The sequence below is a fragment of the Loxodonta africana genome, chromosome 1, assembly GCF_030014295.1.
Source record: "Loxodonta africana isolate mLoxAfr1 chromosome 1, mLoxAfr1.hap2, whole genome shotgun sequence".
Classification (NCBI taxonomy): Eukaryota; Metazoa; Chordata; class Mammalia; order Proboscidea; family Elephantidae; genus Loxodonta; species Loxodonta africana.
Window position 1 is genome coordinate 11,923,306 of NC_087342.1, and position 18,365 is coordinate 11,941,670.

An 18,365-nucleotide genomic window follows, 5' to 3' on the forward strand; every position below is an offset into this window, starting at 1 on the left:
AGATGTTAGGCCAGGTACTGGGAATATAAAGGTGAATAAGCTACAAAGAAAAGAAATTAACTCTTACTATGTTTCATAGTTCACGCAAGAATTTTACATCCAGAATTTCACTTGAGCCTTATAGCTTCTCTAAGACATAGGATAATGAAGTATTATTTATATTCTCAATTTCACATATGTTAATAAATCAAAATTAAGTAATTTGCCTGTAATATAAAATCTATGATAAAGTGAGGCCAACACTGAACAGGATACTAAAATCAAATTAGACACTTTACAAATAAGGTATTAATTGAGAGATTTCACTCCACTGTTAATGAAATGAAATTAGTGAGGACATTAAAATAATAACGAGTGATTTTATGAATACAACAAACAATAAATATATACCATGTAGAAGTCACTGTCACTCTTTTCAATACTTCATGTAGTTCTAAAAATGACTGAGACAGTTAAACACTACCAGGTCTGTAAAGGATATCAAAATTAGTAAGATGTGGTCCTAGCCCTCAAGAAGCTTACTGCCTAACTGGGAGATAAGACAGGGACACAAGTAATTTTAACACAAGCAAAATGAAAATTCCAACAGAGGAAACATGAAACTGAATTCAAAGCCCTGCAACAGTTGAACATACTTTATAAAGGGAAGTTGTGGGGAGGAAAGTAAACTAGAGGTAGACTGGGGCAAATCGTTGAGGACGTTGCATGAAAGGCCAACGAGTTTGACCTTAATTAATTAATTAATAGAGAGTGGGATTTTTCTAAATTCTAAGCTATGTACAGGTTTCCCCACTATCCGAAAGTAGAGCATTCCTATGAAACTTTTCCTAAGCCGAAATGGCGCAAAGCAGCAAGTACCATTAATTTATATGGGAAATTTTTTTGAGCCTTCCCAGGCCCAAAAAATAACCTATGTCCAGTTTTACACTAAGCATAATACCCTTACAAGCTCTCTTAGGCTTTTCTGATACCTTAGGACAAGTTTTGCTAGCTAATGCACAAAAAGAATCTAGAGAAAGCACAGATGCTCACAGACACAGTTCAAAGCTGTGGCAGCTGGATGTGAGATGCTGACTGTAGTTCAGGGTGCATACTGCCTCTTTAAGGGCTCGCTGCAAAACATGCTGAATGCTCTTTCCATTTTTTGCCTTTTTTCATAAAAGAAAAAATCCTCTTGAGATTTCTTTTGACTAGCAAAAACAAGTACTAAGGTAGGTCTTAGAAACCTGTATTAGGAAATGTGCATGGAGAGAGAGGTTGAGGTGGGCTTTTGAACTGAAGTGACAGCTGTATAGAAGGCAAGAGGGACCAGGTGTGAGGTATAACGGAGGGAAGCCTGCTGAGCATAACAGTGGGTTGTGAAAGGTAATGGAGTCGATCAAATCTCAGTTAGCTAAGAACTTAAAGGTAAATTTTTTTTTTTTTTTTTTTTAATTTGGGTAACAGTGATACCTTTCATAGTAGGAGAACCAGAAGGGTTTGGAAAGACTAATAATGAGAAATTTGAGAATAAATATTTGGAATTTAAGGTGCTTATTTTTTATAAGCTACCTGGGTGGTGCAAACAGTTAACATACTCAGCTGTTAACTGCAAGGTTGGAGGTTCCAGTCCATCCAGAGGAACCTAAGAAGAAAGGTCTGGCAATCTACTTACAAAAAATCGCCCATTGAAAACCTATAGAGCACAGTTCTACTCTGACACACATGGGCTGTCCTGAGTCAGAATCGACTCAGCAGCAGCTGGTTTTACTGAGCCGTCCAGCAGAGGCTTAGCAGGCAATCTGAGGCCTAGATGGAAAGAAACACGGGCAGAAGATCCAGTTTAGGAAGTGCTCTGTGTAAATGCGTTGGTGAAAGTTACATGAAGTCATCAAAGAAGATAGTATAAAAAGGGAGGAATTAGACTGACTTGAGGATGGGAACTTTGGGTATCTCTGCATTTATGTCGTGAAAGAATGAAGAGAATCCCGCAAAGAAGATTGGGAAGTCAACGGAGAGATAGCAAAAGGACCAGAATGGTATATCTTCGTGAAGTACCAGTTGCCATTGACTCGACACCAACTCATGATGACCCCATGTGTGTAAGAGTAGAACTATGCTGCATAGGGTTTGCAGTCACTAATTTTTCAGAAATAGACAGCCAGGCCTTTCTTCCAAGCTGCCTCTGGGTTCAGACTTCCAACCTTTCGGTTAGCAGCTGAGCACATTAACTGTTGGCACCACTCAGGGACTCCAAAAAGGAAACAAGAGTCTCAAAAAGATGGAGGATGGAGGTGATGAAGACTTAGTCAAAAATAATGGGTCAAAGAATTTGACTACAGGAAAAGCACTAGATCGGGCAACTAATAGAGTATTGGTGATCTTAGAGAAAGCAAAATTTAGGAGCATGGTGGAGGCAAATTTAATTTTCATGGGGACAAAAATAGAGGCAGTGGTATAGATCAGGGGTCAGCAGACTACACCTCGTGGTCCAAATCTAGCTTCCTCTTTTCCTCCCCCCATTCTCATTGGCAAGCTAAGAATAGTTTTTACATTTTAAACATTGAAAAACAAAGAAAAACATTTAAAACTACATGAAATTCACCTTTCAGTGGTCGTAACTAATTTTTAGAACACAGTCTGCATTTGTTTAAGTGTTGCCCTTTACTGCTTTTGCACTACAATAGCCAAGTTAAACAGTTGCAACAGACACCAGGAGACCTACAAAGCCTAAGATATTTACTATAAAACAAAAAGCTATTGCCATCGAGTCATTCCAACTCATAGTGATGCTATAGGACAGAGTAGAACTGTCCACAGGGTTTCGAAGGAGCAGCTAGTGGATTTGAACTGCCGACCTTTGGCTTAGCAGCCGAACACTTAACCACTGCACCACCAGGGCTCTGAGATATTTACTATCTAGCTCTTTAAAAAAGTTTGTAGACCCCGGGTACAGATTATTCATTCTGGAAATTTTGTAGTTAAAAAGAGAGATGAAAGAGACGTAGTTCAAAAATGAAACTAGGTTTTGAGTATATTTGGGGTGGGGGGTGGGGTTTGTGTGTTTTTTAGTTTTTAATAGGGGAGACATGAACAGATCTGTAAGCCAAGGGAAAGTAGTTAGGGGAAAAAAAAGTTCTGAAAGAATAAAAACATTCATTTTATGGTCCCTTTTATATATTTCTGGTTCTCTCTCTCTTTCTCTACCTAGTTTTCCCTTTCTCAAACCATTGTTAGAGATTACTGATGAAGGTCATTCCAGCCTTGTTTAAAAATGATGACAGTGATGACAAATGATGACATTAACTCCCGACAGTTTTGAAGATAAGTGTGTGTTGTGTGTGTGTGTATCTCTCACACACACCCCCCGCCCTCCTCCAAACTAGCATTTAGTTGCTCAAAATTTGTCTTACATTAAACTATTACTGCCTCACAATTGGAAGTTTAGTGTGATAGTGATTACTTACCCTTTATTTTGCAAAATTTTAATTTCTTTTTTTTCTCAAATGGCATTATGCATATCTCGAAATTAATTTCTCTTTAAATGAGTATCTCTAACATTTACATTTATGAGGAAGGAGATTTCTTGAGAAATGAAAAGTAAAGAATTTAAAATGCAAGAAGAGTCATTGATAAAATATCTCAGCCTTCTTTTGCCCTTTGTAAAATCTACTTTTCATGAAAACGGCTACTTTGATAATACATCGTAAGTGGAAACTGTGTTCGTGAGGATCATCAAAACAGATTTTTGAAAAGGGAATGATTTTGACATGATTTTAATAACATATATTGACTAGGAAATAATGATATGTGTCCTGCCCTGTATCTTTAGGAACTGAATCCAACAAATTGACATGTTCCTGACCTTGATCATCTTCCCTGTTGAATATATCCCCAGGACCTTTCCAGACCTCATCAGAATTTAACTGTCCTAAGCCCAAGCTCTCCAAGTCCTATTTTACGATAGATGGCCAGTAGCTAATGATTGCTTGTGTGCTAATACATCCAGACCTAGAAGAGCAACCTCGAGAGTAGAAAGAGATTAAAAAAAAAAAGGAGTTGCCAGTTGGAGTCGATTCTGACTCATGGTGACCCCATATGTATCAGAGTAGAACTGTGCTCTATAGGGTTGTCTTGGCTATAATCTTACAGAAGCAGATCACCAGGCTTTTCTTCTGTGGGGTGAAGAATCCCAAAGTGATTAGGGGTAGATTCAAGCCCCTAATCTTTAGTTTATTAGTAGAGTGCAAATTGTTTGTTTACACAAGAGCCTTATCTATGTATAAGTTCTCAATCTGGACTGCAAGAGCCATTTTTAGTTGGAGCCACCGCCGTTAGTTACCTGGCATGATTTCAGGGCAAAATTGTCCTGCACGCGGAGTTTTTAAAGCTTTTTTTCAATTTTAAGAACAGTTGTTTCCCATTGTTGTTGTTGGGTGCTGTCAAGTCGATTCCAACTTCTAGTGACCCCATATGACAGAGCAGAACTGCCCCACAGGACTTTCTTGGCTGTAATCTTTATGGAAGCAGATCACCAGGTCTTTTTCCTGCAGAGCCGTTGGGTAGGTTCGAACTCCTAACCTTCTTAGCCCTTAGGAATTGTTTCTTTCCCTTTCTACCTGAAGTGCCTTTTTTTGTTGTTTTCTTTTCTTGGCTTACATTTATTATGTTAAATAGATAAAGCCCATCAAGAAAGTCAGTTGGAATATCCCCACTACCCTGAACCATTAATTGACTGAATTGATCATGCAAGTGCACTTAACTGGGCTTGTTTTGAACCCATATCCTAAGGCACTTGGTACCTGAAGTGCCACAACAGGGCTATCCAATAAAAACGTAAAGTGAGCCACAATGTGGGTGACATATGTAATTTTAAATGTTCTAGTTAGTAGCCAAATTTTTAGAAAATGTAAAAAGAAACAGGTGAAATTAATTTTAGGATTATATTTTGTTTAATTCAGTATATCTAAAATATTTCAACATGTCATCAATTTAAAAAATTATTGAGATATTTTATGTTATTTTTTAATACTAAGTCTTTGAAATCTGCTGTGTAATTTATACTTACCACATCTCAAGTTGAACTAACTACATTGCAACTGCTCTATAGCCACATGTGCCTAAACCAAAAATCCCTTGCTTGAGTCGATTCTGACTGAGAGTGACCCTCCAGGACAGAGTAGAACTGCCCCATAGGGTTTCCAAGGAGCAGCTGGTGGATTTGAACTGCCGACCCTTTGGTTAGCAGTTAAATGCTTAATGACAACACAGTGCTATTGGAACCTCATAAAACCCGTTTCAGTGGCACAGATTTCAGATCCAATTTTATAAAGTTCTAGGGCTCAAAGTGTATTTACAGACTTTCCTAAGAGAGGAAACCCTGATGGTATTGTGGTTAAGAGCTACGGCTGCTAACCAAAAGGCTGGCAGTTCAGATCCGCCTGGTGCACCCTGGAAACCCTACGGGGCAGTTCTGCTCTGTCCTTTAGGATCACTAGGAGTCAAAATCGACTCCACGGCTACAGACTGTTTTTTTCTCCCATAAGAAAACAAGTACTTTTTTCCCCCAAAGATCAAACGGTTGCTAATCTTATGATCTGGGATCATTTAAAATTATTGTGCACACTTAGTAGGATGGTTTCAAAACTTAAGATTTAACTACAGGTTTCCTTTTGGTTTTGGCATTAGAGGTATGATTAAGAAACAATATAACAGGTTTTCGTCAGTGGTTTCTAAAACTGATTGTAATGACAGTATCCAAAGGGACATGCTGCTGACCGGTTAGGCAGAACGATTCACTCACTACATTAGGGTAAGCATGTAGCCACCAGGTAAGACACTGCAGAAGTGCGTTACCGAGTTGGATGTACAGTCTGATCTACTGTTTATGCCTTAGTCTCATTCCCTCCCAGCCTCGGCCGTGTTTGTTAATCACGCCTTCAGTGCAGGTGCCCTAAGCTGTGGGTAATTTTCATTTCCTGTGGCTAGAGGAGGACGGACGCGGGGGGCAAGGCCACTGCATTTCCAGGCCAGTGAACTGGACTTACCCCACACCCTCTCGGTGCATGACCTCCTCAGGCTCAGGAGTTCTGCCTCGAAAGGACAGTAGAGCAAACGTGCACTCAGCCTCTTCCACTCGCGGCGCTTCTGCCGTAACCAAAGGCCGTAGCCATACTGTAGGAGTCTGGGAAATGCTGCAAAAAGTGCCCCCTGAGACCGCTGGCCACTGCATTTAATCCTTCAAAGGCATTTGCTACGTATCCACATGGATTAAGAGAGAAGAACTGTACCCACGGTTTTAGTGTGTATGATTTTATGTGAAATTCTAGCTTATTACCACCGAGGCTTCAAGTCATAAGGTAGTGGTACAAACAAAAAAAGTGTTTCTGTGTAAGGATCTGCAAATTCTATATAGAGGAATTAAAAGCTTCTCAGAACTAAAGTATGAAATGTGAATTTTCTTTTTCCGTTCAGCCTCCCTAGTCTGCGCCCAATGTTGGATGTTAATTACTTGCCGCTGACAGACATGAGGATAGCGCGGACGTTTTGTTTTACCAATGAAGGACAGGCGTTGTACCTTGTCTCGCCTACTGAAATTCAGCGGGTGACATACAGCCAAGACATGTGTGATCATCTACAGGTAGGTCAGGTGCATTTATGAAAAAAACATTGTATCTGGCTGTAGAAAGAGAGCTTGAGAGAGATGTCTACAAGCTAAAATCTTATTGGATCAGACACTAAATATGCCTCTCCTGGAATATGTTTTGAATGTAGTCTTTCTTCATTGTGCCCTTACCAAATTTCTAGTGTGGTACCAGGTATACAGAGAAAAAGGAAAAAAGAAAGAAGGGATAATGTGAAGATCATCCATATTAATAGTTAATCTTTATTGTTTGTTTTTTGCCCATAGAGACTATTATAAAAGGTATAAACTCTTAGAAAAATTTGTGTGCAGTTCAGGGAGTTCATGGATTTTTTTTTTTTTTAAGAAATCCTAATTTCAGTTAAGGGTCCTGCAAAATAAATATATATCCTGGGGTGTACAATTTGGCATTTGTCTTGGATCACAGCAGTAAGCACAGCCTACAGTCAGGATGGGTGTAAAAGCCTATGTCATCTTGGGAAACTGAGAATGGTCATAATAGTTTTAAAGAGTATCTTAGAGATTTATCTAGTTCAACCCCCTTATTTTCCAAATAAGAAAACTAAAACCCATTCATTATAATGCAGGAGTTAGAAGTGTAAGCTCTAAACTATTTGAGTTGTATTTTGCCCCTCGCCCCCATCCAGGTGACTCTGGGCCTGTTACTTAACCTACCTGGATGCTCCACCTGGGAGCACTGCTGTGAGAATTAAATAAGAATTCATATAAAGCACTGAGCACAGTATTAAATAAGAATTCATATAAAGCACTGAGCACAGTATTAAATAAGAATTCATATAAACCGCTGAGCAAAGTACCTGGAACATACTAGCCTTTTTTTTTTTTTTTTAATAAATTATTCAACAAGTATTTGTTAGGTTTTTTCCTATAAGCCTGGTACCTGGCTAAGAATACAATAATAAGATACAAATCCCTACCTGCTAGCGTGGAGGGAGAGATAAGCCAACAGACAACCACAATGATATATGGAAAATGATATGTGTGGCGCATCAGTGCTGCAGAGACAATGAAGGGAGCACCCGGGTAATAGGGCAGGGAGAGGATAGTTAGAGAAGAGTGTGGGCACAGGTGACTTCTGAAGGGAAGTAAAAGTTATTCAGGTGTTTGGATGGCTGAAGATGGAAAAAGTAAAGATATTCTAGACTGAAGCAGTTATCGTTGTTAGGTGCTGTCAAGTCGATTCCGACGCATAGCGACCCTATAGGACATTGTAGAGCTGCTCCACAGGGTTTCCAAGGAGTGGCTGGTGGATCTGAACTGCCGACCTTTGGGTTAGCAGCCTAGCTCTGAGGCGTGAGGAAACCCTGGGGTTCAGGAAACTGCCTAGAAAGGGCAAGGTGGCCAAGTGGGAAGAGTGGAGGGGCGGCGGTGCTGGAGAATTAGTCAAGAAGGACCTCGAAGCGCCTTGATGACCCTTAAGGAATCTGGCATTTATCCCAAGGGCAGAGGAAGTCACTGGAAAGTTTGAGTGGATTTGTTTGTTGAAACCAATCACCTGGCTGCAGTATGGCATCTGGTTTCTAAGGAAGCAAGACTTAGGGTAGGAAGAATAATTAGGAGGCTTTTTTTTTTTTAAATTAAGGTAAAAAATAACGGTAGTTTGAAATAGAGGAGCCAGCAGTGAGGATGGAGAAAAGTTAGCAGATTCAGTAGCTATAAAGAAAGTGCACTCATTCGGATTTGGGGGAAATGTAGAGGTGAGGGAGGGAAAGAAAAGAATCGATAATTATTCCTCCATTTCTGGCTTGGGGAACTAAACGGGTGGGGGGGGCATTTCCAAAGGTAAGGAATTCAGGAGGAGGAGCGCAGGTCTGGTGAAGGGAGCTGAGGGGAGAGGAAGTTCAGGTCACACTGCAAGTTCATAGACAAGCTGATAGAGATCACACATCTCCTGATTCTTGGTAGAAGTTCTCTCTCCCATACCTTTTCCCATTCCAGTGGTTCTCATACCTTGGTCAGCTTTAGAAAGAGCTGGAAACCAAGATAAAAATACAGGTAACGAGAGCACACCTGTGTAACCAGAGCATACATGTGTAGATCTGATTTAGGGTGTGGGGGGATACAGCCATTCTCAGGCACACCAAATATTGAGAACAGTGGCTCCCCACCATGCAGTTTCTGCCTATATTGAATCATTTAAATTACCTTGGGCCATTTCATAATTTTGTACTTGATAGAATAGATCCAAGCTGCTTCTACATACCCTCAAGGGCTTTCTGTTTCATAAGTAGTGCCTGCTTGCTTTAGGGAAGGAAACCAGCTAGGAAGGAGACAATGCTACTGAAAAAGGATGAGAAGTCTAGATTGGTAATCACTGAACGTAGGTGGAAGTTAATGCTAGAGCCAACGTATCAGCTTCCCATGTCTCCAAATTATAGAGGGGAGAATGTTAGTTATCCAAGAAGGGAAGTAAAAGGAGACGGTGAAGAACAGCCAGAGGCAGGACTGGGAGCAGAGATCACCGGGGCAGTACATGCAAAGCTGACTGTCCTCTGAAGTGCTCTGACGTGCTACAGTGTTACCTTTTCATTTATTTATTTTTCATTGTGTTTCACTTTAAATTTGGTACAGGACATGCTAGGAGATTTGTTCACTCCCATAGAGACACCAGAAGCTCAAAACAGAGGCTTTCTCAAGGGACTGTTTGGTGGAAGTGGACAGACATTTGACAGAGAAGAACTCTGTGAGTAAACTCCTGGTTATAAAAAAGTATCACAAAATAGAAGACCTGTTGTGCTCTCTCTCTCTCTGTGTAACAGTGTGACACGTGATCTCAGATTCTATACTAGGTTCTTACTGCTTTTACCTTAAACTTTGATTATCTGTCTTCCTTTACACCACGAAAATCATTCCTGCTTACCAAATGTGAATAAAATTGGTTGCTTCATATTAGGAAATAGTTAACAAAAAAGGGACATGTAACTCATACAGACAGTGAGCAAGCTGATAAATGTGTCACATGCAGGTAGATCGGACCTTCAGGGAAGGGCGATAATGTTCAGTTATTAAAGCCTAAAAAAAGTTTGAATCTGCTTGCCTTTAACCATTGCTAGAAGACGGATTCTTTATTCAGAATACAAGGCTTATCAACGCTACAAAATAAATTACTCTAAAGTTCTACCAGTGAGACGCTGGTTAACAATAATGAAAAAGCAGTAGTGAGATACTAGGTAACGTTTTCAGAGAGAAGAGAAGAATGTATTTTCCTGGATCTTCCACCACCACTCGGTCCTGAAGATCACAGCTCCTTTTCTCTTGAACTTTTAACTATGTGAAAGATCTAGGTGCCTCCATACCGTGGAGTATTATTTGGCCATACAAAGGAAAGACGTCTGATACAAACTGCGACATGGCTGAACCTTAAAAACCTTATGCTAAGTGAAAGAATCCAGGCACAGAGAGCCATATAGTATATGATCCCACTTATATGAAATATCTAGAATAGCAAATCCATAGAGATGGGCAGTAGATTAGTGGTTGTCAGGAGCTGGAGGAAATAGGGAATGACTGCTAATAGATACGGGGTTTCTTCCTGGGGTGATGAAAATGTTCTAAAATTAGATAGTGGCGATGGTTGTACTACTCTGAATTCAGTAAAAACCACTAAAAGGTATACTTTAAAAGGGTGAATTGTATGGTATGTGAATTATATCTCAATAAAACTATTACGGGAAAAAATCTAGGTTCCGTCCCTAATGTTACGTCCTTGGGAACGCTCACTAAATTTCTGCCAAGTCAACTTTTTTACAATAATTTTTTTTACTTCATTAAAATTAAATGAGACTGAGCTTTATAAGTGGAGAAGTTTTTAATCTTGTATAAAATACACAATTTTAACACATGCATATGTGGCATATACATCTTGCATATACCCCATTCTTCAATATTTACATGCACAGAGAGAGAGAAGAAATTTTTTTAAAAAGAAAAAAAAAATTGAAAAAACTGAAGCCTACGAAGACCAAATATTAAGATGAACAGAGAAAGGTTGGAACAAAGATCTGGGAAGAAACTTAAGCAAAAGATCAGGATGTAGGTTAGAATAGACACTAACACAGGTTACATACGAGGCCGCGTGGGAGTCCCGATGGCACAAATGGCTAAGTACTCACCGGTTAACCAAAAAGTTGATGGTCAAACTCACCCAGAGGCCTCTCGGAATAAAGTTCTGGTGATTTGCTTCTGAAAGTTCACAGCCTTGAAAACCCTATGGAGCACAGTTCTACCCTGCGACACAGGGGGTCACCAGGAGTAAGGATAGACTTGAAGGCTACGAGTCTGGTTTGGTTTTTGGTTTGGATGAGGTCATATATAATGTGCAATTACACCATACTATATGTAACCCATAAAAAACCCCAAAAAGTCCTATCAGGTATGGGTAACAATGTCTCTCACAGTCTCTTTCTTAGGCATTTTTCTTGGGTTAAGTGCTAACAACTCTAAACACATATATGCTGGGACCAAATATGTCTCTCTTTTAATGAGAATTATGACAGAAGAATTTAATATACTTTGTTTTGGTGACGTACTTGAATGATTGTGGGAATTTCTGACAAAATATTTTAAATTGCTGTGGCTCGAATTCTCAGTTGGGGAAGCTTCTGCCGGAAGAGCATCCCGGAGCCTTGCGCAGCACATCCCTGGACCAGGTGGGATAGAAGGGGTGAAAGGCGCCGCTGGGGGGGTGCTGGGAGAGCTGACCCGTGCACGGATTGCGCTGGATGAGAGGGGACAGAGGCTCGGGGAGCTGGAGGAGAAAACCGCCGGCATGATGACCAGCGCAGAAGCGTTTTCCAAACATGCACATGAGGTAAGTTACCTAAGTGAATACAGGCGCCTCCATATGATAGTAACTTTACTTAAACATTTATATTACATTTTTAAGTACTGTAATATATTGAGGGAGCCCTGGTGGTGCAGTGGTTAGGAGCTAGGACTGCTAACCAAAAGTTCTGCAGTTTGAATCTACCAGCCGCTCCTTGGAAACCCTACGGGGCAGTTCTGTTCTGTCTCATAGGGTCGCTGTGATGATACTTCTTTATCTTAGGGGATAATTTAAATGAAAATTATCTAGTGATTCTGATACATTAAATCTGTATTGTGCATCAGCTGCTTAAGAGATATGTAAGGTAGCCTATGTGATCGTCCCAAGAAGGTGTGAAGGCCAGTGTGGGCTGGGATCCACACACTCCATTTTGTCTCAGTCATTAAAAGTCATTTTGTTTCAGTCTTTACAGCTTGGCTGTTTTTTTCTCTTTCTCATAGGCACTTTATTCCAGAGAATAATGGAAGCCATACAATTTTATAAGTTTTGAAATTTAGCTGGATACACATGATCAGCTCAGTATGGATTTGCTTTAACAGGCTTAAAGATTATTTAAACACCTTATGATGACTTTTTTTTTTCTTTGCAGTTAATGCTCAAATATAAGGATAAGAAATGGTACCAATTCTAAACTTCTAAAGAAGCTGCGACTGCTTTGAGAAACCATTATTCAGGGAAACCAGATTTATTCCCAGCATCACCATTCAACTGCTAGAAGCCAGTTTCTTCTACAAAACGTTTCATCACAGTCCATCTGAAGTTATCATGAGGGAGACGTATCAGAGACACGGTACAACCCAAAGGCTGGAACCCTGGTTAAAATCCCGAGATACAGCGGAGTTTGCCGTTTCCCACGTGAATGGAGCCGTCGTCTTGGCATGCTGGTTGCTAAGGATTTACATTTAGGAACTATGGGGAGTCCCAGTTTGAAAAAAAATCCTGTACAAACAAAAGCATTAACGCACTTAATGAAAAAAAAATCTTTGCATGATAAATTAACATCTTAAGAGGAAAAGAAAAAAAGCATGTTGCGACAGAAGAAAAAAAGATTTATGGCAAACTGTTTTTACAAATTGGGGTAAACCTACAATTTAAAAATATGCATTAGAAGATATCAGTGCATTTCAAGTATATTTGCCATTCCCAACTGAAAAAGAAAACAGAACAAAGCCCAGAGTTTTCCTCTCATCCATAACTTTCCTTGTACAGAAGACTAAGGCGTTACTGATCTTATGACAGGAGTCTAGTTAAGGTTTTTCTCTCTCCAGAATATTTTACATCAGTCACGGTCCTCAGTCATAACCAAGTATTGCCAGTATACTAAATCATTCCCAACACAATTATTTTCATTTTTATCACCTTCAAAATGGATTGCTATTTTAAGTCACAAACCATGCAGGTTTGGGTCACCTCAAAGCATTTTTTCAGCCTGACTTGTGCTCTGCAGGGGAATCGACCAGAGGCTTGGGGAAACTAGATGATAGAAACAATGCAGTTTGTTTTGAGAAGTGATTTCACAAAAAGTGAAATCTCACATACCCTAGTTTCAGTTTCAAAAGTGATATGTTCTTAAAACTCCATTTGTATCCTTGTCTGCCAGTTACACAGTATATTACTGTTCGGAACCGGTGGAGCCTTCAATCCGAAGGTGCTTCTGGCAGCCTGACACTCACAGACCAAGCTGGCCATGCTTTTTAGAGGGATTCAGTAAAACCTCGGTTAATGTTTTGGGAAGGGGATTCTGACTCATTACATTTCTGATTAACAAGGGCTTTCATTAGAAAATACTTCTCAGTTCAATGCTTGGTATTGAAAACCTTTATAAAATGTCGTGCTGTGTTTAGCTGTCATGGCCTCAGTCATCATTATGGACAACAGAAAAACATGGGAATTTTAATGGCACAAAATCAATTATTTTACCACTCGTTAGGCTAAATAATAAAAGCCATGGGATTATGTCAACAGATGCCAAATACCTATTCCTTATTAAAAACTCTTTAAAATGGAATAAGAGAATATGTATGTAACATGATAAAAATATCTATCATAACTCAACAGGGAAAAGGCAAAACAAACAACAGGGAAGCACTAAAGGTAAAACAAAGTGAAGACACCTGCTGTGGTTAACATGATTGTGGAAGTCAAGTCACAGGAGTGAATGTAGGCAAGACCCAGCCTGCAGTATTCTCTTCCTTCAAAATGAGTCTTTGGTTTTTTTAAATTAAGGGCTTTTGCTTCGTGAATTTTGGTTAATCGAGGTATTACTGGATTTACATTTACGTTTCTTAAGAATTCACCATTTTTCTGAAATCCAGATTATCTTAATAGCCAAAAATAGTATTTGTTTCTTTAGTGAATTTTTTGAAATGGTGCACCCTTTACAATGTTCTTTGTAATTTTGAGAAGAGTAAAGATGATTGAAGGAGCCAGAAAGTGTATGCCAGGATAGCATTTCCCAGAGTCCTTGAATTCTGATTTCTTAAAAGAGCCTCTCCAGGAACCTCCCCAGGCTCCTGTGAACAGCTTTAGGGTAAGAGCCTGACTTGGGAATACAGACATGACGCATAAAATTGTATGGTAAAAATAGTAAGGAAACTTGAAACCAAGATTTAGAAAACATTGGCAGCTGAATTGCACTGTCTGTACCAAAGGACCCGGTTTTCCAACTTTTCTGAGCAAATATGTTATCATTTGTATATTTAAAAAAACTAAAAGAGTGAAATATTAGTTGATTTTAAGAATAATAAAATTCCATCTGAAGTGGCATCAAATTCAATGAATATCTGTAAAGCCCCCGTGTAAGAGTTGATTTAACTTGTTTGACATCAGGGTTTCTCAACAGCAGCATTATTGACAGAAAACTCTTTGTTGTGAGGACTGTCCTGTGCACTGTAGGATGTTTAGCAACATCCTTGGCCTCTGTCCACTAAAAATGCCAGCAGTACCCCCGAGTAGTGACAATCAAAAATGTCCCAGTATTGCCAAATTTGTGCCGTTGAAAGACACTGTTCTGCATCTCTTAGGAGACAGATTAAGTGTGAATATGCAATATATGCCTTGTATAAAAGCACACATCAGACATACACAGTGTCTTATCAAGATAAATAGTTACACCCAAAAATTACATGTGTGGTTCATATGCAATAAAATATAATTTTGGAGAAAGCCTATATGAATCAGTGAAAAATAACAATGACAGAATATTTTAAAGCATACAGAGAAAATACCAAAAAGGACAATATAGTATTTCACAGTAGAAATGCTTAAAGTTCTGGCTTCAATGAATAGATCAAGTGTTTATAATTAGCACATCAATTGAAAGTAAAAAGGTGCTTCTGACATGCTTGAAAAGAATAGGTCATTTTTAAGTAGTTTAAATATGTATTTCAGAATTGTTTTTATAAACCCTCTTTCTTAACATAAGGGTAACTTCATCCCATAAACTCCTGATTAATGGAATCCAAATTAATGAGGTTTTACTGTATCAAAATTATTTTTATAATTCAAAGAGATAGCAATAACAAGAATCTAATGTGGATATGCTTTTTCTCTTTGAACATCTCCATTCTGTTTCACTACTTAGCATATACACATAAACAACACATGCAGCCCATCACCGTCGTCATCACCACCACCACTATCATCATCATCTTTGGAAAATGAAGTACTGTTAATCCATGTAATTCTTCCCATCTTTGTTCTTCACGTCTACTAGCTAAATGTCTTCCCCCTATCTTGAAATACAAGAAAAATACTCCTAGTAACCTGGACAGTGAGAGAGAAAATGACTCTGAGGCTTAGTTTTCATCAACATTACTTTGAATCTCCTAAGGTGTCATGAGAAGATAAGGCCTGCAAACCACAGTGTCAATCAAACCAAAAACCTGTTGCCATCGAGTCAATTCAGATTCAAAGCAACCCTGTAGGACTGAGTAGAACTGTCCCACAGGGTTTCCAAGGAGCACCTGGTGGATTTGAACTGCCGACCTTTTAGTTAGCAGCCAAGTTAGCACCTATGCCACCAGGGCTCCACAGTGTCAACAAGTGGACCTTATCTCCGTATGACTTCCTCAAGAAATAAGCTTAGTGTCCCAATAGAATATGGACCTTTTTGTTCCATTCATCAATGAGAAGCTAGAAATACTTGCAGTCCTGGTTCTAATCACGTGAGCAATAATCCCTACCGTGAGACCATCCGTTAATCTTGAGGAAGGGGATGACTGATTTATCGTTTACTTTAATCCCCCACAAAAGCAGTGATACTGACTTTTTACTTCACACAGTTCATTGAGCCTAGAACTTACTGCCCCGATCACCACCAGGGCCATTGTCTGACTGCAACTTGATAAGGTTGGTGACAGAACTGAGATGTTTTCCAGTAATTCAGTCATCAGGACAATTTTTCAAATCTCTTATATAGTCTTTGAGTGATTCTCAAGTTAATAAATCAAAATCCAGGTCTCCATCTCTCAAATTTTTAAAGGGATTTTGAGAAAAGTCTACTGTTGGAGTCCTTTTTTATGTGACCCATATGTCCAGTTTTAAAGATACCAGCTGTTCTCTACTTGAAGGAATCACCATGGCTTTAAGAGAGAAAAAAAAAAAATAAGATTAAGCTTAAGGGGAGTTGAAGATTAAGATAGGTTCCTTGAGATACTTGGTTATAATTTGGGCAGAAGGGAAAAATAAAGCAGGTCTGGAAAAGTAAGCTAGAAACTTGGCTTAGGATCACTGGGAGAACCCAGGAATATATCTGTGATTACAGCCTGCCCTCGTGGGAACAAAGAACACGATCAGAGAGGGCGCGTTGGATCAGAGAGGGCAATGCCAAATAGAGTTGAGGCATTTATATCAGGTCTTGCTCTTTGTGTCAGGAGACACGTGGTAGCCTTCACAGCTTCTTCACTTCTGTGTTCTGTAGCCCAGCCACATTTTGGGTTAGGTACTATTACATACACACACTGCCTCAGGTCCAGAAATGCTTGCCAGTAAGTCAGGTACTTGAGTTGAGCATTATCTCCAGTATATACCATTCCAGGGAGTATGGGTGTTGGCATAGCAAGTTTAGTGTGTATATTTGCAGAGAACACAGCTCTGAAAGGATGAGATACAAAAGGTAAGGTCTGACTTGGGAAAGGCAAATAAGTGTCAGTTTGGTGCATGACGGTTAGGGTGGAGAGGGACTTGGGAGCCAGACAGAGTGAAGTGGAAGAGGCATTGATAAGGAACTAGAAGCACGGGTGGTTGCCTTTATTTGTATTTTTATCTAGAGGAGTGATTCTCAACCTTGGCCATACTGACCTGAGGAGTTTTAAAATTCCCAATTATATCAAAATCCCTCGTGGTAAAAACAAGACGTCAGTATTTTTTTAAGTCCCCACTGTGGTTCCAGTCCAGCCCAGGTTGATAACCACTGCTTTATGGCCAACTAAAAAAGCCTCTTTTGTCTACGTTGGCTGGTGCCCCAGCCCCACTTCTCGGGGGTCAGGAAGGCAAGATGTAGGAGACAGAGTCTTGGCTGGTTTGATAGTCACTCTGTGTCTCACATAGGGCAAAAGTGTGTGCAAATTTCTGACCAGGCAGTGATACATTAACTCAATAACTCTGTCTTTGCAGTCTTTTCCTAGGTCACTAGCCCATTAATTATTCCAATTCAAACGTCAAGGTTCTTGATTGGGTTATATATGTGATATCCCAAGATACCAGAAATATCTCAATAAATTCAGCAACATGTAAAGCTAAGTGGGATTCTCAATAGTGGGACAGTTGTAATTCTCAAAACAACCATTTACTAAATCGGGTCCAAATGTATTATTCATTCTTCTTCGGGAGGAGACATGGGTACCAGCTACCTGTTCTGATACGGGTGTATCTTATTGGACTTGTTCTTAGCAAGAAGGGAGAACAACTCTTCATTTTTGATTGTTGTCTTAGCTCCCAAGGCCACTTGGATTTACTTTCTTAGTTACTGGACATGTGTTTAAAGGGAAAAGAATGCCTGTAACTCACTATCTAACCTTGAGTGTCCTAAAAGAGTGCTTACACCACCAAAAGGGGAGAGTCTATCAAAGGCTATAATACACAATGAGAAAACAATTCAAAGAGCTGTCTCCTCTCCTACTGCTTCCCTTCTGGTAATGGCCCACCTTTCTCACCTACAAAGCCAGAATATAAACTAGTTTGTGGTTTTAGACAATTGTACACAGGATCAAAATCTCTAATAACTTATAATTTTTAGTACTTAATTATGTGATGTTTTATTCTAGGAAATAAGAAACAGATGACATCATTGATGTACCTTTCTTTCATCTTCAGAATTTTTGCATCTTTTCAGAAAATGACAAATTACTATTTTTCTGTTGCACTCAGCAATTGTGACTATACTTAACAAAATTCTTGTAGTCTGTAGAAATATCAATAAAATTGTATATGTTTGTACATAGATGCTCTCTTATGTCATGATGTCATGCACTACTGAGGATTTTTGTCAAGATTAAATGTGGACAGAGGCAAGACCCTCGGCAGCACTGAGAAGCATGATTTTTCAAAGTGTGATTATTTTTAAAAGGTGGGGGTGGGTTGGGGGAGCAATGTACAGCATATTTATTTGAACTAAAAAAAAAAAAAATCCTAAAAACATTTCCCAAAACTCATAGATTTTACTGTGGAGTGCCATTGAGTCAATTCTGACTCAAAGTGACCCTATAGGACAGAGTAGAACTGCCCCATGGGGTTTCCCAAGTCTTTCCTCCCACGGAGTTGCTGGTGGGTTCGAACCATCGACCTTTCTGTTAGCAGCAGAGCTCTTGCCATTGCACCACCAGAGCTCCTTTAGATTTTACTAGACTGTGTTAATCTAAAAGGCCAGAAATATTGAGCCATTCAAAATTTCCACCA

The 18,365-nt window shown here is 39.4% G+C and overlaps 1 protein-coding gene across 1 annotated transcript in view; it reads left to right on the forward strand.

Annotated features, from left to right (window-relative positions):
* The window catches only part of STXBP5L (syntaxin binding protein 5L), a 369,977-nt gene extending 357,354 nt beyond the window's left edge, over positions 1–12,623 (forward strand). The window contains exons 25-28 of the mRNA XM_064286653.1: positions 6,454–6,619; positions 9,215–9,326; positions 11,233–11,453; positions 12,058–12,623. Coding sequence (XP_064142723.1) covers positions 6,454–6,619; positions 9,215–9,326; positions 11,233–11,453; positions 12,058–12,099 — 541 coding nt within the window. The 3' untranslated portion in view covers positions 12,100–12,623. The remainder of the gene's footprint in view (positions 1–6,453; positions 6,620–9,214; positions 9,327–11,232; positions 11,454–12,057) is intronic.
* The last annotated feature ends 5,742 nt before the right edge of the window (positions 12,624–18,365 follow it).